This window comes from Paramisgurnus dabryanus, chromosome 22, assembly GCF_030506205.2.
Source record: "Paramisgurnus dabryanus chromosome 22, PD_genome_1.1, whole genome shotgun sequence".
Lineage (NCBI taxonomy): Eukaryota > Metazoa > Chordata > Actinopteri > Cypriniformes > Cobitidae > Paramisgurnus > Paramisgurnus dabryanus.
Window position 1 is genome coordinate 5,775,274 of NC_133358.1, and position 25,025 is coordinate 5,800,298.

Sequence of the window (25,025 nt, forward strand, 5' to 3'; positions counted from 1 at the left end):
GTTTCACATAGCCATGAAGCCAAGTACATAAATAATTCCATTATAACAGTCAGAGCACGGCATTCTGGGAAAAATATAAGTCTCTAGATGTCATCTATGATTAAATCCAGACGGAGGAAGATCAACATTTCCACATGCAGGCCAGAAACAGCAGTGTGACCCATTCTGCCCCTGGAGAAGACGATGAGATTCACAACACTCTTTACATGCTTCACATGCCTGCCTCTCTCTCTCTCTCTCTCTCACACACACACACATACACATAAAGAACATGAGAAAGTGGGGCAATGTCTGTCCTGGTTACACAAACCCACTCCCACCATCTGCTGCTACATCATCACCGCAAACCAGCCATTCACAGCAAGAGTCTTTGCTCACGTATGATGTTAAGAAATGACACACTGTATGGAAAGCAGCCACATGTTAGCCTTCAGGCCATACCGTCAAGCTGAGACACGAACAGTAAATGCAGTGATCGGTTTCCCATCTGAGTCATCTCTCCTGTGGTTGGTTGCTGCTGTAGTATCGGTGCGACTCAAAGCATGCTCGGTCTTGATGCGGATTGGGTTGCCATTTTACAACCTGACGGGTCGCTTTTTTGATCTGATGCTGCGGTACCTGTTTAACAACTTTTTCTCGGGGAATTAGGACAGATTTAAATGTTGATAAACATCTCGAGAGTGCCTCCAAGGTTAAAGGCTGTGGCAACACAGCAGATTTTTTGTATTTGTTGCGCAATCTCTTGCAATGATAACAGGTGTTTTGTATTATGGGGATAATGGAATAAGTGGGTAAATGTGTTACTGTTTGCCACTATCTGCAAAGGACTGATGTTTTCTTCATTTCTTTTAACTGCTACTTCTTTTATATCATGACGAAAACAAAGAGGATGAGGATCTTTTATCGTTTACACTTTGTGCAAGTGCTAAAACACCAAAGCCATTGTGAGAAATAGCCAATAAACCTCCAGTCAGTACACTAATATTTTATTACATCATTAACCCTGACAGTAATGGGCTGATTTTATTTAAAGAATCCCCTCAAAATGATAATGGATAAGAAATTATTATACACATTATAAATATATGATTAATAAAAATATATAGCAAATACATGCTCATATTGTAACTTGCTAACAAAACTAAATATTAATTATAAATGTGTACTTAAAAAGTATTTATAAGGAAAAACGCCTGAATATAAATATGTAAACTAGTTTGATGTTTTAGAGATATAACCTCTTACATAGACTCACAGCACAGCCATTATTATATGCTGATAAATTCAAACAGACATTTCAAATAATCGAAGGTTTTTATAGTTTTTTCTCTAATATGCCAAATATACAAAACACAAGTTTGGGAAAGCGTATTTGATGTGATAAGAGAAGCGCTATTGCGACTAAACGCGACAAAAGCTCAGCTCTGTGATGTGTGGTATTCCCTTATGACACATCAATTCAACCCTCACGTCAAACACAGCAAAATATAACAACTAAATCCATCATATAAAACTCTAATCGCACTGTCTTTGTTTGGATTGGTTTAGAATTGACTAAAACTATTTAATAACCTCTTAAAAAGTTTGACTTAACCATTCTGCTCACAACTTTATACAGTATGTGGACGTTAAATAGTATAGACACACCCTCAATGTAAACAACAAAAACCCTGTTTACGCTCACAAATCTCATCAACAAAGCCCTTAATTAGATAAAGCTGGTAAAGAATCGACCTCTGTGTGATCAAAACGATCTCCGAAAAGGAGTTGTTTCGTTTCATCCTTCTTTCCCTCTTTACAACCACATTTCCTGTCCGATCCCTACAGGCTACAGCAGCAATGCTTGGCGATTAGCGCTGAATAGACTCGCTCATGAAACATACAAACACTCTTACCTGGACATAGTTATTTTCACAGTAATCCGCAACCCTAGTGAGGTTCTGGTAACTCTCCAAGAGAGCCCTTTTACCGGCGGGGATTTCTTCCTCTAGTAACATCTGCAGCTCTGCCATCTTACATGTCTCCGCAGAGCTTCTTCCTCCTCCTCCTCCTCGTTTGGGCTTTGATTGAGAGAGCTTGAGCTCAGCGCTACTGAATTCCTGCTCGTCTCCCTTCGCCTCGCTTTCATCACAGCGTCGCCTATCAGCGCAGCGGGTGCATTGTTCCCGAGCTAAAGGAAACATTCCATAAATATTCTCAAAAATATTGTTTTCTATTTAAAACATTATATGTTTGCTCTTGAATACGTTGCTAACTTTATAATTTTATACGCGAAATTTTTCATTCATAAACAGTTATCATAGAGTTTCTGCTATATTTATTATAGTTAAAATATTCATTGTGTCTTCCATTATTTCTTTCTTTATCGAATTCAAATCTGTAATTTCATGCATTTGATTTATACACAGTAATGATACAAATAGCGATTTTTGTTTATTAGTTTTTATTTTGTTAATTTAAGTTATTTGACTTATGGTTTATATTTTTTACGTAAATGATAATCTTTTTTGTATAATTATTAGTAAATTATACGGAACCATATTTGAGATCAAAAATGTTTTCTCTATTCATATTTATTCGACTTCGTGCGGCGCCGCCAGAACTCGGATCATTCTCGCGGGACTTTGACGTCATCCAGCTGTCGGTTCTTGCAGCGCCGCATGAAGTCGAACAAGCCTATAAAGTTGCCGACGAAAGGAATGCTGGGAGTTGTAGTGTTACGTTGTATTTAAAGCTAAGGAGCGAAACGCTTTGATTTGTGTTATAAAGTGCCATAGTGTTGTTTGTGCGTTCGGTATGCACAAAATTGTTAAGCGCGTTTGTTGTTTAAAATGATGCGCAAAATATTTCATGGCTGCTTCAGAGTTGGTCGATAGGGACGGTTTATATTTTAAAAACCCATGGGGAAGCTTACCTCGGTTAACTACATCACCCTTACTGTTGCTAGTAGAAAAATGGAATTGTGGTACTTGTAGTTTTTTAATATTGTACCCATATGATTTTGCTGCAATGCCTTGTTGTAATTAAACTACAATTCCCAACAATTAATGGAGGAAGTCTTTCGTGTTGTGACTGTCAGGTACGTATTCATGAGGTCGTAGTCTACAGCACAGCAGGTAGAGAAGAGATTGAAGCAAATGATAAAGTATGAGATAGCCGTGCTTTTTAAACATAGTTTTGATCGTTCATAATGGAGTTTGAACCTGAAATATCGCATAAATTATTGTTTCTTGCACTTGATGTGACGTTTTACTTGTCCTTGAGGATTTGTCGCGATGTATTTGATTGTAATTTTGCTTTGTTTACCACTTTTAAGAGGCTCTTATATTAAACACACTGATTTACTTGACTGTAACTGTAAAACATAATTTTGCAATCGATAGAAGCACGTAGTATGTTTCGATTAGTTTTGTAACATTGCTATCTTATTTGATCCAAGAGCTTGTTGTAGAGGTTAGATTGTCATGATGGAGGGTGACAACAAACAGATCCACGAGCTGAGATTCAATGCTGCTGTCAAAGTGATCCAAAATTTGCCTTCAAACGGTGAGTACTACGCATATCATACGAGATGACAGCTAGTTAAAAATCAATATCTTGTATTGCAGCAGTAAAAGCACTGCACGCGACCCCTCACCCACTTTTATTTCAGGTTGTAACTTTAGGTTGATTATAAACGAGAGAAATAAATATATTTCTGTGTGTTTATAGTGCACATTGCTTTGCAATATGTATGTGTAAATGTTTGTTACAACAATAAAGGACGTAAACTTAACAAACAAAAATATGAAGGGGGCGCTGCGCGTAAATACAAACTTGATAAGCTGCTATTGGTCAACACGATTAACCTACATTCAGTCTGGCTTATGTGCTGAAATAGAGCCTGACCCTGATCATGATATTCTGAATAAATGTTAAGTCAACAGTTAAGAAACAACATTTCTTGTTCTCAGGTTCATTTCAACCCTCCAATGACATGATGCTGAAATTTTATAGCTACTACAAGCAAGCAACGCTAGGCCCCTGCAACATTCCCCGTCCAGGATTCTGGGACCCTGTTGGAAAAGCCAAATGGTATTGAACCTGCTTAATGTCTGCATTACTTTATCCCATTGAGTCAACGTGAATACGTTGTAGGTTAACTTCCTTAAGTTTGTTAACATTGCTGTTTTAGCTTGAGCGACCCGACATTACAGCTACTGACCTAACCAGTGCTATGAGTTTGGGGTGGAACTATCTATATGATCAGTCAATGACAGATGACAGGGAAGGTTCAGGAAACCCGTTTGGAAAAATATGAATCATTAAGTGCACACCTCACTTTTAAATCCATTTATATAATCACGGTTTTGCTCTATTATGTCTATTGAAGGGTCCATGACCTACAGGACGTGAACTGTTCGCCTGTTGAAAGTTCAGTATGATAAATAACCAGGATTTGTATTAGCAGTAACTTTTTGCAGTGGTCTTCATTTGTAGATTTGTTTTATACAGTATATCCACACAAAAAAACAATGCATTATGATCTTAATCTAAAGTTTACATATAATCCACTATATCTTTTGAATATTATTTTTGAGAATAGCTTTAAAGTCTAAACTGTGTTTCAAACTATGACAAAATATGAATGTTGACATGTAGTTTTTTAGCAGCTCTTGCTGACCATCTCTGTTGTTTGTGTTTAGGGATGCCTGGAATTCTCTTGGTGATATGGCAAAAGAGGAGGCAATGAATGCCTATGTGGATGATTTAAAACTGGTATTATATTTTTGATTCTTGAAGTATGTTTTACAGAACGTGTTGTGATTTGAATGTAACTGATGTATTTTGTCTCAAATCAGATCCTGGAAAGTATGCCTGTAACCAGTGAGGTGGAGGAGCTTCTGCAGGTTATCGGGCCGTTCTATGAGCTCGTGGATGAGAGGAAGATAACACAGGTGTCAGATTTGAGCACAGGTAAACTGATATTAGGTGAAGGCAAAGACCTAAATTTGTGAAGTTCATTAAAACTAAAAAGATCACATAGGACTATTCAGTAAAATACTGAACTACTTATATGACTGTAATGCGGACAAAATTATTTCAATGTTTAAGAACATTTGTAAAGTGTTCATTATAGATGTATTTGTTGTACAAAATTTAATTTATGATGATTAAGACAACATAATGTTGTGCTTTTAATTGCTGTATTGCAGTAAAAAGTTTCCCTTTCAGGTACAAAATTTATGAGAGAAAATAATTTACTAAAGTTTGTGCTCGTTAATTTACTGGGATTTTCACTTTTATTTTACGCAAGACAAAATGCATGTCTTAAACCTTATCACTAATATGATTCTGCTCTTGGCAGATTGCGATGGTCATAATGGAATTGTTATTTATAAAACAGGCAGTTCTGGTTCTTCATTCTGATTGGTTGAAACGCGTTCTAAGCCATGATAAAATACCCCGGTAAACCCACGGTTCAGACCACATTATATAAGTATCACTGTGCCACTGTTGCTGCGTACTGATTTATGAAAATAAACATCACAGTCTTTAATCACATTTTTTATTTATCTACAATTGCACAATTAAAGTCGATATCCAGATAAATGTCAATAAATATTGTTGAGTCATCTCGTCGATAAAGATAAAACTCTCCCTGAGGAGTTTCTACCTCAAATTCATATTTCCGCTATCCACTGGGTGGCGATATTACCCAACTTAAACATTGACGCATTCACTCAAGTCAACACTAAAAACACCGTGTTTTGATCAGGCTCTGAATCTAATCTCTTACAAAAGCTCTTAACAAAGATGGAGTTATCTGCAAAAATTTGAGAGGAGAACAAATGAGGGTAGGATGAAACGGCTTTTTTGTTGTTGTTGTTGTTTGAAAGCGGATGCTCTGTTCTTTCATTTGATATGTTTTGTTTATTTAAAGAAGATTATTTTTCTGTAAGGCATTAAACTAAAACTAGGTGGCAACTTAAAAAAAAAATACTGACGGGGAAAGAGTTAAGCATGTTTCAAGCATATTTGATCATCACTTCAACAGTTGCACGATATAAATGTTAATGTATAAATTAGATGAATGTTGATTTATAAAAATAAACACCACAGTATTAAATTATATTTTCATTGTGTCTTTGCTGTTCAGTTTCAGCCACACTTGATTCTGATGAACTACTTTGTTTGGCGGAAAAGTAATATTTGTACTAATATAATTACAACTTATTTGTGTCTCATTTTATGAAATCCTTCTATGCATATGAAGTAACCGTTTTATAAAAGCAATAAGCCCCGCAAAGCAGTGGGGTTACAGTGCATTTTATAACAGCTAAGGGGGTTTTAACAACGCCCCTTAGCTGTTATAAAATGCACTGGTAGCCGACTGCTGCTTGGGGCTTGTTGCTTTATTTTGCACCTGGATTATTTAACCTGTGCCTTGTCAGTAAATCAATAGCAGACATTTTCACTCCCGTCATTTTTTTTTTAAATTGCTCTCTTATGCTAATTCGCCCAGTTTCTAGTAACTAAATAAATCTGGCCCCAAGTTATAAAAATCTAATTTTGGCAACTACAAAGCTAAATAAAAGTATATTTTGTGTTTATGTGCCTTTTCAAGCATCTCAGAGTATTGAACTGTTAATGCATTAACATACTATCTTATTTACATTGATTTATGTTGACTCATTTTGTTTCATGCTCAGCCCGCTTGGAAAGATTTGTTAGACAACTTGAAGGCAAGTGAATAGCAGTGTGTAGAACGCCCTGTGCCCTTAGTTAATAGTGCCATAGTGTAGGTGTTGCCTTTGAGACCTCTGTTGTTCCTTCACTGCTGGTATTAGTTTAGATTACTGAGTGCAAGGTTACAATGTTACTGGTGGACCTTTGAGTTCTGTAAAATAGTCCTGAATTAACTTATATTTTAGAAAGACTTTGTAAGGACAATTTCCTGAATAAAGATAGCCCCTCCCCAAAGGACATTGCATGGGGGCAAAGTGAGTTCCCGGGAAAACAACTATCTACGATTCACAGTGGACTTCCTACTGAGACCACAGTGGATTTCCAACCGAGACCATTCGGTTTTCAAAGATCACACCTTAGGGCATCATATATCTGTACTCTCATTCTCTCAAAGCAAACTGTATCTGAAATGCCACATTCTACATGCACAAAGAATCTGAAACTGATCTTATTTGTTTTTCTATTGAAATATGTCAATGCAAGTGGTTAATGGTCTCACTCATATAACAACAGAATTCAATGTTAAAGTATAAGTAAAACTTAATTCAATGTTGATAGACACCTTCCATCCTTAAAGGAATAGTCTACCCTTTTGCCATATTAAACTATGTTATTACCTCAACATAGACAAATGAATACATACCTATCATTTTTCAATGCATGCACTGTACAGCGCGTTGTGAATGTGTTAGCATTTAGCCTAGCCCCATTAATTCCTATGGTACCAAAAAAAGTTTTATTTTGTGACACCATACTTACTGGTATAACTCCTCATGTAACAGTCTTTAAATAGGGAAAACACGGAAGTGTTTGGTGGCTTCCCTGTTTGGTACCATAGGAATGAATGGGGCTAGGCTAAATGCTAACACATTCACGACGCGCTGTACAGTTGAGGTAATAACATAGTTTAATGTGGCAAAAGGGTAGACTATTCCTTTAACGTAAACCAATCACCCACCGTATGCAAACTAAGGACAGCCCTGAGTTTTACAACAACCAATCAGTACCAAATTCCTATATGCTTTGTCTCTCTTGATATTTAAGGAAATTATGTAAAATGGTTCAGCGGGTCTTTCTGTACTTGGAAACTCACCCCCATGATGCTGTATCTTTGATATAGCATCATGTATTTCATTTTTCTTTGAGAAATCTTTAAACAGATCTTCATCAGTTGCCAGGTATGCAATATTCTCATTTGATTCTTCGTGTTTTAATTGGATTGTGAATTGACTTTGAATTATGATCTTCTTACCTGGCTAATAAATTGTGTTTGGATTATTCTGTGGTGCTACGAAAGTTATTGACATGATTAGTAAATTACGATGTATCCTTGTCACCGCAATGTCTGAAAATCAGGCTAGTAACAGACTAAAATCCCAGACTAGATGGCATAGTGGTACATCAGCGGAGGATTTTGGAGATCGGACTAGCATTTGCTGTTAGTTTAAGTTAAATTAAATGCATTGAGGCTAACAGTGTATTTCATGTAATAGAGTAACATGTTAATGTTGTCTGACCACTCTAAATCAGATGAGCCTCAACCTCTGATTATTTCAATATTAATCTATCTAAGTTGCATATTCAATTATGACACGATTATACAAAGCTATACAAGCTGTTGTTTTATGATAGTGGTCGTGAACCTTTAGAAATAAATATTGTAATAATTAAGTTGCACCTCTATGGGGAATAAATAAAGTATGTTCAGAGATGAGCATGCATAAAAGGCAGCCTTCTGAACATATGGTCTAACCTATAGCAGCGACCAAGCCTGGTTCGATTGTTAAAGATTAATAAACGGCCGGTGCATGAGTCAAAAGCGACATGAGTAGCCGAACGAACGGATGCAATAGCAAGTAGGGCTAAACCAGAATTACCAAACATCCACCCAAATTCTGCAACTGTTTAAAGTAATTATCTGTCCGATTTATATTAACTTTATCTTGGAGTCAGATAATAATACCAAAATGCGTAATGCCAAAACTTCATCTGCAAGCGCCAGAAATGACAGAATCCTTCACCATTCCGTTGGTTACCGTCATTTGGCCTAAGGATGGATGGGGATTATATTTGTTCCCCTTACAACTTCATACACATGTAACACTGTTGTTTTCTCCAGGCTTTGGGAGCATGCTCACCTCACCACCCAAAAGTGTCACAAAAAGCATCATCAGAACGATGCAGATGAACGGCGCTCTGGATGCTTACCCTGTTAAAACGTCAGAGTCTCCACAAACTACAACCACAGAGCTGGAAGAGAAAACAGAAGATAATGAAGAGGAGGAAAAAGATGAAGCAGTTGAAGAGGTGATAAAAGGTAAATATCAGTGTTTCTCTTGATCATACTTAAGGTTAACAAATATATCTGTAAGTGTTTAACTTTGCCTATTACTTGGACGACACTAGGGATGTTCATAATGTTAACTGAATGTAAGAATTTATGACCAATTATTATTATTATTATCAGTTTAAAAAAAAATGGTAATGCACGGTGCGTGTCGACATGCCTACAGACATTTCGCCACTTTTCTATCCTTAATTTGTGAATGACCTGTGGTAGATGAAAATGAGACAATCTGTCCTCTTTGGATATTAATCCTCCGGACTGATTGTGTGCTCTTTAATAATGTAATGTTATGTGAAAGTTTGATAATGTATGAATCCTGGTTCTTTTGTTGATCTGGTGCTGCTGTTTGCACATTCAAATTAAATCAAATACATTGTATTGTTTTTACCAGGTCACAGACAATTAATGTTTGGTTAAGAAGCTGCGGTTGTCTGTCGTGAAAATTAACTGAAAAGAACATCCCTAGACGACTCAAATAATAAATATTGGGCTTTGTTGGGGAGAGGTGTGCTTTTTATTTTTCTAAGTGATAACAAGGCATTTTTTGCATTGCAGATATAAAAGGTAAAACAATCTTATAGATGTGCATTAAAGGAAGGACTCAACATCTATCCAGATGTCAAAATATCAGATACCCTAGCAACCACCCTGGCCAGTATAAAAAACACTGAGCAACTACTCAATGCCCTAACAACCAATCAAAGCACCTTAGCTACCATATAGCAACGCCCTCGAGCCAGTCAGGACCACCCTAGCAATTCCCTAGGAACCACTTTAGGACAGTTTAACAACCCCATAGCAATTCCCTAGCTACTACTCAGAACACCTTAGCAGCCACCTTGCAATGCCCTAGCACCCACTCTAAACACCTTAGCAACCATCTAGCAATAGTTTCCCCCTTCCTCCCTAACATCTTGATTACTCGATCTCAAAATATGGATGGCTCAAAACTACTTAAAGTTTAATATGAAAAAATTGAAATTTTGCTAGTAACCCCTAAATCACTTGATCTCACCCAACATGCCTTTTCTATTAACATTGAAGGTGTTCTGGTTTAACCCTCTTCCACTATACGAAACCTTGATGTGTTGTTTGATTCTAGGCTATGTTTTGAACCCCCATATAAATCAGCTTGTCAAGTTTTTCCATTCGTAATATTTTCCATTTAAGACCCTCACTAAAACTGAAACTGTTGTTCATGCTTTTATAACTTCCGGTCTTGATTACTGCCACTCCTTGCTTTAAGGTCTACCCAAAAAACTTTATAAATCGCTTTCAGTTCGTTTAGAATTCAGCTGCTCGGGCCCTGACATTTACCAAAAAATCAGCTTACATCGCCCCGTCTTACAACAACTACATTGGCTCCCTGTTAGTTACGCATCCAATTTAAGATTTTCACTCTAGTTTAAGCCTTGTCATGGTTCAGCATCTTCCTATCTAGTGTGGGTGGTAGGGCTTTCAGCATATCAGCCTCTAAGCTCTGGAACAAACTACCACAAGACCTTGGGGATATCTCTTCTCTTCAGTCCTTTAAAACTGTTCTCAAAACTCACTTATTTACTTTTCGTGTTTTTTTAATTGATTGTCTGTCATTTCCAGCTCTGTGCTTGTTTTTGTAAGTCTAATGTAGATTAACTTTCTTTGTCTGTTCCATATTGTTGATAACATGTTGTATACTGACTGCATGCTCATATGTATTCATTTTATATAGCAACTTCATGTAAAGTGTCCTTGGTTCTTGAAAGGCGCTATATAAATAAAACATAAAACACCTTGGCCACCATCTAGCAATGCCCTAGCAACCACTCAAAACACCTTGGCCACCATCTAGCAATGCCCTAGCAACCACTCAAAACACCTTGGCCACCATCTAGCAATACCCTATCAACTACTCAAAGCACCTTGGCCACCATCTAGCAATGCCCTAGCAACCACTCAAACACCTTGACCACCATCCAGCAATTTCCTAGCTACCACTCAAAGCACCTTGTCCATCATCTAGCAATGCCCTAGCAACCACTCAAAACACCTTGGCCACCATTTACCAATGCCCTAGCAACCACTCAAATCACCTTGGCCACCATCTAGCAATGCTCTAGCAACCACTCAAACACCTTGGCCACCATCTAGCAATGCCCTAGCAACCACTCAAAACACCTTGGCCACCATCTAGCAATGCCCTAGCAACCACTCAAAACACCTTGACCACCATCTAGCAATGCCCTAGCAACCACTCAAACACCTTGGTCACCATCTAGCAATGCCCTAGCAACCACTCAAAACATCTTGTCCACCATCTAGCAATTTCCTAGCAACCACTCAAAACACCTTGACCACCATCTAGCAATGCCCTAGCAACCACTCAAACACCTTGGTCACCATCTAGCAATGCCCTAGCAACCACTCAAAACGCCTTGGTCACCATCTAGCAATGCCCTAGCAACCACTCAAAACACCTTGGCAACCATTTACCAATGCCCTAGCAACCACTCAAATACCTTGGTCACCATCTAGCAATGCCCTAGCAACCACTCAAAACACCTTGGCCACCATCTAGCAATGCCCTAGCAACCACTCAAACACCTTGGTCACCATCTAGCAATGCCCTAGCAACCACTCAAACACCTTGGTCACCATCTAGCAATGCCCTAGCAACCACTCAAAACACCTTGGTCACCATCTAGCAATTTCCTAGCAACCACTCAAAACACCTTGGCCACCATTTACCAATGCCCTAGCAACTACTCAAACACCTTGGTCACCATCTAGCAATGCCCTAGCAACCACTCAAAACACCTTGGCCACCATTTACCAATGGCCTAGCAACCACTCAAAACATCTTGTCCACCATCTAGCAATTTCCTAGCAACCACTCAAAACACCTTGGCCACAATTTACCAATGCCCTAGCAACCACTCAAACACCTTGGTCACCATCTAGCAATGCCCTAGCAACCACTCAAAACACCTTGGCCACCATCTAGCAATGCCCTAGCAACCACTCAAAACACCTTGACCACCACCTAGCAATTTCCTAGCAACCACTCAAAGCACCTTAGTCACCATCTAGCAATTCCCTAGCAACCACTCAAAACACCTTGGCCACCATCTAGCAATGCCCTAGCAACCACTCAAAACACCTTGACCACCATCTAGCAATGCCCTAGCAACCACTCAAACACCTTGGTCACCATCTAGCAATGCCCTAGCAACCCCTCAAAACACCTTGGCCACCATCTAGCAATGCCCTAGCAACCACTCAAAACACCTTGACCACCATCTAGCAATGCCCTAGCAACCACTCAAACACCTTGGTCACCATCTAGCAATGCCCTAGCAACCACTCAAAACACCTTGGCCACCATCTAGCAATGCCCTAGCAACCACTCAAAACACCTTGACCACCATCTAGCAATGCCCTAGCAACCACTCAAACACCTTGGTCACCATCTAGCAATGCCCTAGCAACCACTCAAAACACCTTGGTCACCATCTAGCAATTTCCTAGCAACCACTCAAAACACCTTGGCCACCATTTACCAATGCCCTAGCAACCACTCAAACACCTTGGTCACCATCTAGCAATGCCCTAGCAACCACTCAAAACACCTTGGCCACCATCTAGCAATGCCCTAGCAACCACTCAAACACCTTGGTCACCATCTAGCAATGCCCTAGCAACCACTCAAAACATCTTGTCCACCACCTAGCAACCACTCAAACACCTTGGTCACCATCTAGCAATGCCCTAGCAGTCACTCAAAACACCTTGGCCACCATCTAGCAATGCCCTAGCAACCACTCAAAACACCTTGACCACCATCTAGCAATGCCCTAGCAACCACTCAAACACCTTGGTCACCATCTAGCAATGCCCTAGCAACCACTCAAAACACCTTGACCACCATCTAGCAATGCCCTAGCAACCACTCAAACACCTTGGTCACCATCTAGCAATGCCCTAGCAACCACTCAAAACACCTTGACCACCATCTAGCAATGCCCTAGCAATCACTCAAACACCTTGGTCACCATCTAGCAATGCCCTAGCAACCACTCAAAACACCTTGGTCACCATCTAGCAATTTCCTAGCAACCACTCAAAACACCTTGGCCACCATTTACCATTGCCCTAGCAACCACTCAAACACCTTGGTCACCATCTAGCAATGCCCTAGCAACCACTCAAAACACCTTGGCCACCATCTAGCAATGCCCTAGCAACCACTCAAACACCTTGGTCACCATCTAGCAATGCCCTAGCAACCACTCAAAACACCTTGGCCACCATTTACCAATGGCCTAGCAACCACTCAAAACATCTTGTCCACCATCTAGCAATTTCCTAGCAACCACTCAAAACACCTTGGCCACCATTTACCAATGCCCTAGCAACCACTCAAACACCTTGGTCACCATCTAGCAATGCCCTAGCAACCACTCAAAACACCTTGGCCACCATCTAGCAATGCCCTAGCAACCACTCAAAACACCTTGACCACCATCTAGCAATGCCCTAGCAACCACTCAAACACCTTGGTTACCATCTAGCAATGCCCTAGCAACCACTCAAAACATCTTGTCCACCACCTAGCAACCACTCAAACACCTTGGTCACCATCTAGCAATGCCCTAGCAGTCACTCAAAACACCTTGGCCACCATCTAGCAATGCTCTAGCAACCACTCAAAACACCTTGACCACCATCTAGCAATGCCCTAGCAACCACTCAAACACCTTGGTCACCATCTAGCAATGCCCTAGCAACCACTCAAAACATCTTGTCCACCACCTAGCAATTTCCTAGCAACCACTCAAAACACCTTGGCCACCATCTAGCAATGCCCTAGCAACCACTCAAAACACCTTGACCACCATCTAGCAATGCCCTAGCAACCACTCAAACACCTTGGTCACCATCTAGCAATGCCCTAGCAACCACTAAAAACATCTTGTCCACCACCTAGCAATTTCCTAGCAACCACTCAAAGCACCTTGGTCACCATCTAGCAATGCCCTAGCAGTCACTCAAAACACCTTGACCACCACCTAGCAATGCCCTAGCAACCACTCAAAACACCTTGGCCACCATCTAGCAATGCCCTAGCAACCACTCAAAACACCTTGACCACCATCTAGCAATGCCCTAGCAACCACTCAAAACACCTTGGTCACCATCTAGCAATGCCCTAGCAAACACTCAAAACATCTTGTCCACCATCTAGCAATGCCCTAGCAACCATTCAAACACCTTGGTCACCATCTAGCAATGCCCTAGCAACCACTCAAAACATCTTGTCCACCACCTAGCAATTTCCTAGCAACCACTCAAAACATATTTTCCACCATCTAGCAATGCCCTAGCAGTCACTCAAAGCATCTTGTCCACCACCTAGCAATTTCCTAGCAACCACTCAAACACCTTGGTCACCATCTAGCAATGCCCTAGCAAACACTCAAAACATCTTGTCCACCACCTAGCAATTTCCTAGCAACCACTCAATACACGCTAGCAATGTCCTAGCAATCACCCAAAACACCTTGGCCACCATCTAGCAATGCCCTAGCAACCACTCAAACACCTTGGTCACCATCTAGCAATGCCCTAGCAACCACTAAAAACATCTTGTCCACCACCTAGCAATTTCCTAGCAACCACTCAAAGCACCTTGGTCACCATCTAGCAATGCCCTAGCAGTCACTCAAAACACCTTGGCCACCATCTAGCAATGCCCTAGCAACCACTCAAAACACCTTGACCACTATCTAGCAATGCCCTAGCAACCACTAAAAACACCTTGACCACCATCTAGCAATGCCCTAGCAGTCACTCAAACACCATGGTCACCATCTAGCAATGCCCTAGCAAACACTCAAAACATCTTGTCCACCACCTAGCAATTTCCTAGCAACCACTCAAAACATCTTGTCCACCATCTAGCAATGCCCTAGCAGCCACTCAATACACGTTAGCAATGTCCTAGCAACCACTCAAAACACCTTGGCCACCATCTAGCAATTCTTTGGCTACCACTTAGAACACCTTAGCAACCACATAGCAATGCCTTAGCAACCACTCAATACACGTTAGCAATGTCCTAGCAACCACTCAAAACACCTTGGCCACCATCTAGCAATGCCCTAGCAACCACTCAAACACCTTGGTCACCATCTAGCAATGCCCTAGCAACCACTCAAAACACCTTGGTCACCATCTAGCAATTTCCTAGCAACCACTCAAAACACCTTGGCCACCATTTACCAATGCCCTAGCAACCACTCAAACACCTTGGTCACCATCTAGCAATGCCCTAGCAACCACTCAAAACACCTTGGCCACCATCTAGCAATGCCCTAGCAACCACTCAAACACCTTGGTCACCATCTAGCAATGCCCTAGCAACCACTCAAAACATCTTGTCCACCACCTAGCAACCACTCAAACACCTTGGTCACCATCTAGCAATGCCCTAGCAGTCACTCAAAACACCTTGGCCACCATCTAGCAATGCCCTAGCAACCACTCAAAACACCTTGACCACCATCTAGCAATGCCCTAGCAACCACTCAAACACCTTGGTCACCATCTAGCAATGCCCTAGCAACCACTCAAAACACCTTGACCACCATCTAGCAATGCCCTAGCAACCACTCAAACACCTTGGTCACCATCTAGCAATGCCCTAGCAACCACTCAAAACACCTTGACCACCATCTAGCAATGCCCTAGCAATCACTCAAACACCTTGGTCACCATCTAGCAATGCCCTAGCAACCACTCAAAACACCTTGGTCACCATCTAGCAATTTCCTAGCAACCACTCAAAACACCTGGGCCACCATTTACCATTGCCCTAGCAACCACTCAAACACCTTGGTCACCATCTAGCAATGCCCTAGCAACCACTCAAAACACCTTGGCCACCATCTAGCAATGCCCTAGCAACCACTCAAACACCTTGGTCACCATCTAGCAATGCCCTAGCAACCACTCAAAACACCTTGGCCACCATTTACCAATGGCCTAGCAACCACTCAAAACATCTTGTCCACCATCTAGCAATTTCCTAGCAACCACTCAAAACACCTTGGCCACCATTTACCAATGCCCTAGCAACCACTCAAACACCTTGGTCACCATCTAGCAATGCCCTAGCAACCACTCAAAACACCTTGGCCACCATCTAGCAATGCCCTAGCAACCACTCAAAACACCTTGACCACCATCTAGCAATGCCCTAGCAACCACTCAAACACCTTGGTTACCATCTAGCAATGCCCTAGCAACCACTCAAAACATCTTGTCCACCACCTAGCAACCACTCAAACACCTTGGTCACCATCTAGCAATGCCCTAGCAGTCACTCAAAACACCTTGGCCACCATCTAGCAATGCTCTAGCAACCACTCAAAACACCTTGACCACCATCTAGCAATGCCCTAGCAACCACTCAAACACCTTGGTCACCATCTAGCAATGCCCTAGCAACCACTCAAAACATCTTGTCCACCACCTAGCAATTTCCTAGCAACCACTCAAAACACCTTGGCCACCATCTAGCAATGCCCTAGCAACCACTCAAAACACCTTGACCACCATCTAGCAATGCCCTAGCAACCACTCAAACACCTTGGTCACCATCTAGCAATGCCCTAGCAACCACTAAAAACATCTTGTCCACCACCTAGCAATTTCCTAGCAACCACTCAAAGCACCTTGGTCACCATCTAGCAATGCCCTAGCAGTCACTCAAAACACCTTGACCACCATCTAGCAATGCCCTAGCAACCACTCAAAACACCTTGACCACCATCTAGCAATGCCCTAGCAACCACTCAAACACCCTGGTCACCATCTAGCAATGCCCTAGCAACCACTCAAAACATCTTGTCCACCACCTAGCAATTTCCTAGCAACCACTCAAAACACCTTGGCCACCATCTAGCAATGCCCTAGCAACCACTCAAAACACCTTGACCACCATCTAGCAATGCCCTAGCAACCACTCAAAACACCTTGGTCACCATCTAGCAATGCCCTAGCAAACACTCAAAACATCTTGTCCACCACCTAGCAATTTCCTAGCAACCACTCAAAACATCTTGTCCACCATCTAGCAATGCCCTAGCAACCATTCAAACACCTTGGTCACCATCTAGCAATGCCCTAGCAACCACTCAAAACATCTTGTCCACCACCTAGCAATTTCCTAGCAACCACTCAAAACATCTTTTCCACCATCTAGCAATGCCCTAGCAGTCACTCAAAGCATCTTGTCCACCACCTAGCAATTTCCTAGCAACCACTCAAACACCTTGGTCACCATCTAGCAATGCCCTAGCAAACACTCAAAACATCTTGTCCACCACCTAGCAATTTCCTAGCAACCACTCAATACACGCTAGCAATGTCCTAGCAATCACCCAAAACACCTTGGCCACCATCTAGCAATGCCCTAGCAACCACTCAAACACCTTGGTCACCATCTAGCAATGCCCTAGCAACCACTAAAAACATCTTGTCCACCACCTAGCAATTTCCTAGCAACCACTCAATACACGCTAGCAATGTCCTAGCAATCACCCAAAACACCTTGGCCACCATCTAGCAATGCCCTAGCAGTCACTCAAAACACCTTGGCCACCATCTAGCAATGCCCTAGCAACCACTCAAAACACCTTGACCACTATCTAGCAATGCCCTAGCAACCACTAAAAACACCTTGACCACCATCTAGCAATGCCCTAGCAGTCACTCAAACACCATGGTCACCATCTAGCAATGCCCTAGCAAACACTCAAAACATCTTGTCCACCACCTAGCAATTTCCTAGCAACCACTCAAAACATCTTGTCCACCATCTAGCAATGCCCTAGCAGCCACTCAATACACGTTAGCAATGTCCTAGCAACCACTCAAAACACCTTGGCCACCATCTAGCAATTCTTTGGCTACCACTTAGAACACCTTAGCAACCACATAGCAATGCCTTAGCAACCACTCAATACACGTTAGCAATGTCCTAGCAACCACTCAAAACACCTTGGCCACCATCTAGCAATTCTTTGGCTACCACTTAGAACACCTTAGCAACCACATAGCAATGCCTTAGCAACCACCCAGAAGACTTTATCAAACACCTAGCAACCACCTAGAAATTCCCTAGCAACTCTGATGAAAAGCATGGTGTGTTTTTTTAGCCCCACAAGTTAAGAAAAAGTCTTCAGCGGGTGGAGCTAAAGGAGCTCAATCTAATGGCAATGCCCAGCAACACAAAGTCCTTGCTAATGGAACACTCTGCTCCAAGTCTAACCTGAACAGACACGAGTCAGAGGAAGAATCTGAAAGCATTAACCACAATGGAGATATCATAGAAGTCAATGGACATGCCAAAGGTAAGGAGAAAGACTCGTGAGGTAATCATTTATCAACATAGCTCAGACTTAATGCATAATTTAAAATTTGGTAGCTAGTGTACTTTTATTTATGGCCATTAAGGACAATGATTTGTCAATGATCTTGTGATCGTAACACTATGCAGTAGTTACCAGTGGGCTGAAGATCTTCTTTGATATCTTTAAATATGACAGAAGATGTTTCGAGTTCCCACCATGTGGCCAGTGATTCAGACAGTGAGGTGTACTGTGATTCTGTGGACCAGTTTGGTGCAGAAGAGGTAAGATTTTTTTTACACAAAGTGATAAGCAGTAACTTTGCATTCAGCTGCATTTATAAGAGCATAAACCAATTTGATTTTATGGTTCTCCAAAAATTGTTTCCTGACACCAGGGCTCTGATATCCATCTAAACCGCTCGCAAGATGCGGCTGAGGAGAGCCATAGTACGTTGTCCTCCACAGAAGAGGTCGAATCAAAGGAGAGACAGTCAGAAGAGGTTCAGGAAAGAGAGGAAGGTGTACAACACGGTGGAGAAGATGGACAAAGGAGTGGAGGAGGTTCACAGAGACAGGGACTTCCTGCTAACAGAAGTGACAGTTCTGTGGTCAGGAGGGGAAGAGGTAAAAACTACATAGCCAAAAATAGCATTTAGGACCTGTTACAACCCATATGAGTTGCCTAGATAGGGGGCTTCCTTCCAAGAGTATTTAAATGCATTGGGATTTTATGGATTTTTTTTAATGCTTTGCATTAACAGCAGTTTCAAATGACACACAAATATTTAAGTGCACAGAAGATTCAACTCAAGTGCTTTGTCATTAGCACGTTGTTATGCTAATGGAATGGTATTCACATAAACTTAAATGGACATTCCACTTTTTTTTTAAAATGTGCTCATTTTCCAGCTCCCCTAGAGTTAAACATTTTATTTTTACCGTTTTGGAATCCATTCAGTTGATCTCCGGGTCTGGCGCTAGCACTTTTTGCATAGCTTAGCACAATCCATTAAATCTGATTAGACCATTACCCTCACGCTAAAAAATAACCAAAGAGTTTTGATATTTTTCCTATTTAAAACTTGACTCTTCTGTAGTACTTTATTAACTATTACACACCATAGATGAGACCTGATGCAAGTTTAAAACTGAAATGCTCTGGAAGTTCTGATAATCATCTACAGATTGTTCTGTGATCTGTTGACATGTACTGCAGTTATTTCCTCTGTGTATCAGGGTCCAGGTTACCTGCCTTTGGCTCTGGGTCAGCTGGACCGCAGCAGGGCAGTGGGGGAGATGGGGAACGCTGGGGAACAGATGCACCTGGAATGGAAAATCTCAATGAACAGATTATCTGTGCTCTGGCCAGACTGCAGGACGACATGCAGAGCGTGTTAGAAAGGCTACACACACTTGAAGCATTGACAGCCTCTCAGGTTAGAAACCAGCTCCTTTCACTCAATAAAACATTGTCATTAAAGATACAACACAGACTACATTATTTGTCATGTGTGACTTTTCAGGCTCGATCCTTAGCTCTGTCATCAGACTACCTGTCACCACCTGCAAATAAAACTAAGAAGGTACAGGCATTTGTGTTTTTTAGGAATGCCCTTAGGACTTCTAATATCACTGTAATACACTGCTTCTTGGGGCCCATGTTCTTTAGAGAGAAATGTTAGATTGCATTAAACCTTAAAGGGATAGTTAACCCCAAAATGAATATTGTGTTGTCATGTGCTTACCCTCATGTTGCATGTTGAACACAAAAGAAGATATTTGATCATAGATGGTATGAACACAGTTGACAGTACCCATAGATTTCCATAGTATTTGTTTTTCCCACTATGGAAATCAGTCAGCTTAACTTCATTAATCAAAAGTCTTCTTGTGTTCAACAGCATAAAAAAATCATACAGGTTTAGACGAACATGAGGGTGAGCACATGATGACAGAATTTTAGGGTGAAATATAGCTTTAATAGACAGTGCTGCTCAGAGCATTTTAATTTAATTTATATTCAGACCAGTTCAGCCAGTCCATGCATTTGTTTGTGTAATTTGCATACGGTTTTATGTTGATTAAAGAATGTAGACTTAACTTTTTCATTTACATTAATGTTCATTTTACAACCTTTTTAATTGCTCAAAAAACATCACACATATTGTACAATTATATTATGTTTCAAATGTTAGTAAAGTTACAAAATAAAACACTACACAATAATTTACATATTTTTACATAATTACAGAGTTACATGATTGTTTGAGGTTTAAAAACCTTTTTTCAAACACTTTTTAAATATGTGCACTTTTATAAATTATAAAATGTACCCCGCATTCCAAATTATTATGCACATGCCATTCTGCGTAATAATTTGGAACAGTATATTGCATATTTTTCAAAGTATTCAAGTATATTTTGACATTTTTATTTTATTTAAATTAGTGCTGGGCATAGATTAATCTAGGTATAATCTCATACAAAATAAAAGTAATTATTTGCATAATATATTTTATTTTATTTAAACAAACATACCTACATAATTTTATTTTGTATGAGATTAATCTAGATTAATCTAGCAGTCATTTAAATATAATAACATCCACACTGTCATATAACTGTTCGGGGTAAAATAAAATCTGTAAACTTACTGACTGTATTGTTAAAAAATGGCATGTGCATAATAATTTGGAACATAGTGTATAGAACAATGCAGATGTCTCCAACACTGCTCCTGGATAGCTACCGTTCTGCAGATTTTAAGACAAAGAACCTTAGAAATGTGGCATATGTCCCTTCAAAAAAATTTGAAGGGACATATGACCTAATACGAGAAGTGGTGCAAAATCCCAGTGGAGATTTGTAAAATTATATCACAAATTAGAAAAAAAAACAACATCTTGACAGCTATGGTGAAAAGTAAAGGCTTCGCCATTGATTATTGAGAAAGGGAATGAATAATTTTGGTCATGGGACATTTTGTAAAGTGTAAATAAAAAAGCTTATATTTTGTCTTACAGCTTTTTCCCACTTTCTTTAGTCATTTACAGCCAGACGATGTCTAATTGTCATATTGAATATATATGAAAAATTTTGACTGTATGTCCTATTTTATATTTATTGAGTTTTTGTGACAGTGTCATTTTTGTGTTACGGTTTCTAATTGCTTTTTTAGAAGTCATCTTGGTGGCCATTTGATGTTTCTCCTGGAACTGTGGCCTTTGCTGTTATCTGGCCGTTTGTGGCGCAGTGGCTAATCCGGATGTATCTGCAGCGTAGAAGAAAGTAAGTTGCATGGAGTGAGGTATCAAAATGTGTAGGGCTGAATGAAAATAAAAGGTTGGATTAAAAGTCTAAAATGAGTCTGAGATCATACAAAGCTTTAAATTAGTTTATTGAAACTGCATACTGCATACTGCTTAAGACCAGAGTATAGTCTGGGCTTAACGTACGTACACGGTCGAACACACAGACTTGCAAAGTATAGTTTATTTGACTCATACGTGTTCACAGACATTCAATGCCCCGCCTGGTGTACATACTACATTCTTCTGTAGGTGCATGCGTGACCTACGCGAACAATGTACGTGAGGTTTCAAAAATCCGATGGTGCGCATACAGTACATGTGCACTTTTCTGATGATGAAAATTGCGTCACATGCACTGTACACTGACTTACACTATACTTCGGCTTTAACTGTTTCATGTTTTGTCTTTAAAACAAAAGCAGGCATTACTATTGTATACAGGACAGTAATTAACAAGCAGAACGCAGTCTATTATATTTGTCACAGTCTCAGATTAGAACAAGTAGCTAAAAATGAATTGAATGCAAGTTGACAGGTGATTAAATTCAAAAGATCCGGAACAATCTTTCTTATAGGCTAACATCACTTAGCTCTACTCTTTTTAAAGGAATACGCCACTTTCAAAAAAAATCCTGATAATTTACCCATGTCATTCAAGATGTCTTTCTTTGTTCAGTCAAAAAGAAATTAAGTTTTTTGAGGAAAACATTCCAGGATTTTTCTCCGTATAGTGGACTTTATTGGACTTCAATAGTTCACAGTTTCAATGCAGCTTTAAAAGGCTCTAAACAATCCCACCCGAGGCATAAGGGTCTTGTCTAGCAAAAAGTTCTTCATCCCCCCACCCAAAAAAATAAATACTTTTAAACCACTTCTCTTCCTGCACTGGCCGTGTGACCTTACATATTACGGATTCATGTAGAAAGGTCATGTGAAACGAGCACTTGCAGACTATTTTAAACAATAAACTGACACAAAGACATTAAGTATCATTTCACTTTCGATGTGATTATGTAACGCTAATCACACTGGCGCATCACAAGTCTAGATTAAGCTAGTGTAGAGAAGTTGTGGTTAAGTAGGTTTTTTTTTTGTGAAAATGACTATCATTTCGCTAGACAAGACCCTATCTCGGTTGGGATCATTTAGAGCCCTTTGAAACTGCAATTTTAAACTTGATTGAAACTGTGAACTGTTGAGGTCCACTTAAGTCCACTATATTGAGAAAAATCCTGGAAAGTTTTCCTCAAAGAATTTCTTTTCGACTGAAGAAAGAAAGACAAACATTTTGGATGACATGGAAGGGGAATTATAAATATAATTTTTATGAAAGCAGTATTCATTTAGCCACCTGTCAGACATTTTTACTGTATAGTCATTTCTTGGTATATAACATCAAGTCCCCGCCCGCAATGTTTTGCATGAATCACTCTGCATTTCACTTAATATTTCACTCGTTGAGGAAGTAAAATAGGCAATTTAATGTTGACTTTAATCAGATAAAGCAACAGAGGTTTAATATAATTTTTTTTTGCCACAGAAAGTTCAATTGATAGGAATCGATTGCATGCTGGAAACCTTTGAAGACTGGCAAGAAAAGAGCCATCTTTCCACTTAAGAGGAGGACGTTTCCCGGCTCTCCAGTGATCTCTATAACTCCTGCTTTTGCACTATAATGACGGCTATAAGAATTAGCAAAAGGAAAGACGGATTGAATGTACGCCATTACAGTTTTTTTATGGAACGTAATTAGCTAGATACCGATAGTCATAAAACCATGATTTGGGTAATTAGCTTTAGGATCATAGTCTTCATAGAAAAATAGACTTTTCATGTCCATGTATACAATATTCACGCAAACATAGCTGCTAAGTGTCATGAATACTGTAGTAAAGTGTAGTACACACTGATAATTATAGCACAGTTCATTTATGTTTAGAGTATTTCTCTAATTCTTGACCGATTCTTTAAAAAAGGCCTATGAATTGGTTGGGCTTTGAATCATAATGGTTAGATTCAGGACCCCCAAATTTTTTTTTGAAGGTATAATGAAAGAGTAACATTTTTATTGTACGTGTTAATATCTAGATTTGATGTTTGCCCTAACTGGGCTATGGTGCTAATCAAAGCCATAATTAACAATCTTGATAATGAAACTGACCCTAAGGGTCTAAAGGCGACATATAGAATAACATAAATTTCATTTACTCACGTTCACATTATGTATGCTAGTAAAGAGCTGATCTTCTCACAGTAAACCCCAAACATATTTGGATACCTGCCACATTTCAAATGTATACTGCAAAATATCATTGCAGGAAATAACAAAATATCAAAGCGATATTTAGACGCTTTCTGGTTATCAAACGTAAGTGTAATACATTTGTGGTTACTCTGCTAGGACACATGTAAACTTGACTTAATTTAACTTAGAAAATTAAATTTTTACCCTACCATGGGACAGCATTATTTAATAGTGGCAGTTCATTTGATATTTTGTTATGTGATCCAACTAATTATTTTATTTTGTTCTGTTTTCATGTTGAAATACTTTACTAAAGACCACTGTCATTTGTTGAAATCTGTTGATAGAGATGAACACAATCATATTTCCTCAAAATGGTTCAGTTAGTTGAAGGGTATCACAAAAACTTTTATACATTTTAAGAATAGGGTTGAGTTGTGAAGCACTGAATTGAGAAGTCTGAATGTGACGATGGGTATAAATTATTGATAATGGTTTACCATATTAAATACTAAAATATTGATCATGTTGAGAGCATGTTCTATAAGATTAAAATCTTGTAAATCATTCACATAGACTTTTTGTTGGTTTAACTGAGAAAGTAACATTGTTTGTTTTGTTGTAAATTGGTTTATATTGTTAATTCATTCAATAACTGTATATTAGAAATGTGAAAAATATATAAATGTATAAAATATATAACCATGTTATATATTTTAATTGTACTATACTGTAATGTAGCATTTGCAAATATATTTAAATAATTTCTGTATACTACCTTTTAGGTCATCTATGGTAGCGAATATATGATTGAAATGCCTTTGTTTTAACTGTGCACACTATCTTTCTAATAAAATATAATTGAAGCTTTTGCTTAAAGTTTGGCAGAAGATCGCTGCATGCTTATCTGCCTGTTTGTTAGACTAAACTTTTATTAAAAACCTTTCAAAATATCTATAAAGTCTTCTGATTAACAAATACATTGACTGAAAACAATGT

The 25,025-nt window shown here is 39.6% G+C and overlaps 2 protein-coding genes across 13 annotated transcripts in view; one reads left to right on the forward strand and one right to left on the reverse strand.

The window, feature by feature from the left end:
* abi1a (abl-interactor 1a) overlaps nt 1-2,089 on the reverse strand; it is a 74,460-nt gene extending 72,371 nt beyond the window's left edge. For 3 of the 7 annotated variants that reach the window (XM_065294661.2, XM_065294664.2, XM_065294663.2), the window contains exon 1: nt 1,896-2,084. In XM_065294661.2, the coding sequence (XP_065150733.1) occupies nt 1,896-2,012 (117 nt within the window). In that variant the 5' untranslated portion in view covers nt 2,013-2,084. Of the gene's footprint in view, nt 1-1,895 lie in introns of all 7 variants that reach the window. The other 4 variants (XM_065294666.2, XM_065294667.2, XM_065294662.2 and 1 more) reach the window with 4 other exon arrangements.
* Nucleotides 2,090-3,057: 968 nt separating this feature from the next.
* acbd5a (acyl-CoA binding domain containing 5a) lies at nt 3,058-24,916 on the forward strand. Of its 6 annotated transcripts, none has more exons than XM_065294671.2 (13): nt 3,058-3,079; nt 3,440-3,546; nt 3,954-4,074; nt 4,686-4,758; nt 4,842-4,956; nt 8,849-9,046; nt 18,277-18,471; nt 18,658-18,752; nt 18,866-19,094; nt 19,707-19,906; nt 19,994-20,053; nt 21,649-21,758; nt 23,322-24,916. In XM_065294671.2, the coding sequence occupies exons 2-13, from the start codon at nt 3,465-3,467 to the stop codon at nt 23,332-23,334; spliced, it is 1,491 nt and encodes a 496-aa protein (XP_065150743.2). In that variant the 5' UTR covers nt 3,058-3,079; nt 3,440-3,464; the 3' UTR covers nt 23,335-24,916. The 6 variants fall into 6 exon arrangements, with proteins under 6 accessions (XP_065150743.2, XP_065150740.2, XP_065150744.2 ...); XM_065294668.2 differs by having other exon boundaries at nt 3,070-3,145; XM_065294672.2 differs by having other exon boundaries at nt 3,070-3,145; nt 18,667-18,752.
* The last annotated feature ends 109 nt before the right edge of the window (nt 24,917-25,025 follow it).

Excerpts from the sequence above, each read along its gene's own strand:
- acbd5a (XM_065294671.2), top strand. The coding sequence starts at position 3,465 with ATGATGGAGGGTGACAACAAACAGATCCACGAGCTGAGATTCAATGCT. Across the intron at positions 3,547-3,953 it reads CCAAAATTTGCCTTCAAACG|GTTCATTTCAACCCTCCAAT; the intron begins GTGAGTACTACG and ends TCTTGTTCTCAG. Across the intron at positions 19,095-19,706 it reads TGTGGTCAGGAGGGGAAGAG|GGTCCAGGTTACCTGCCTTT; the intron begins GTAAAAACTACA and ends TCTGTGTATCAG.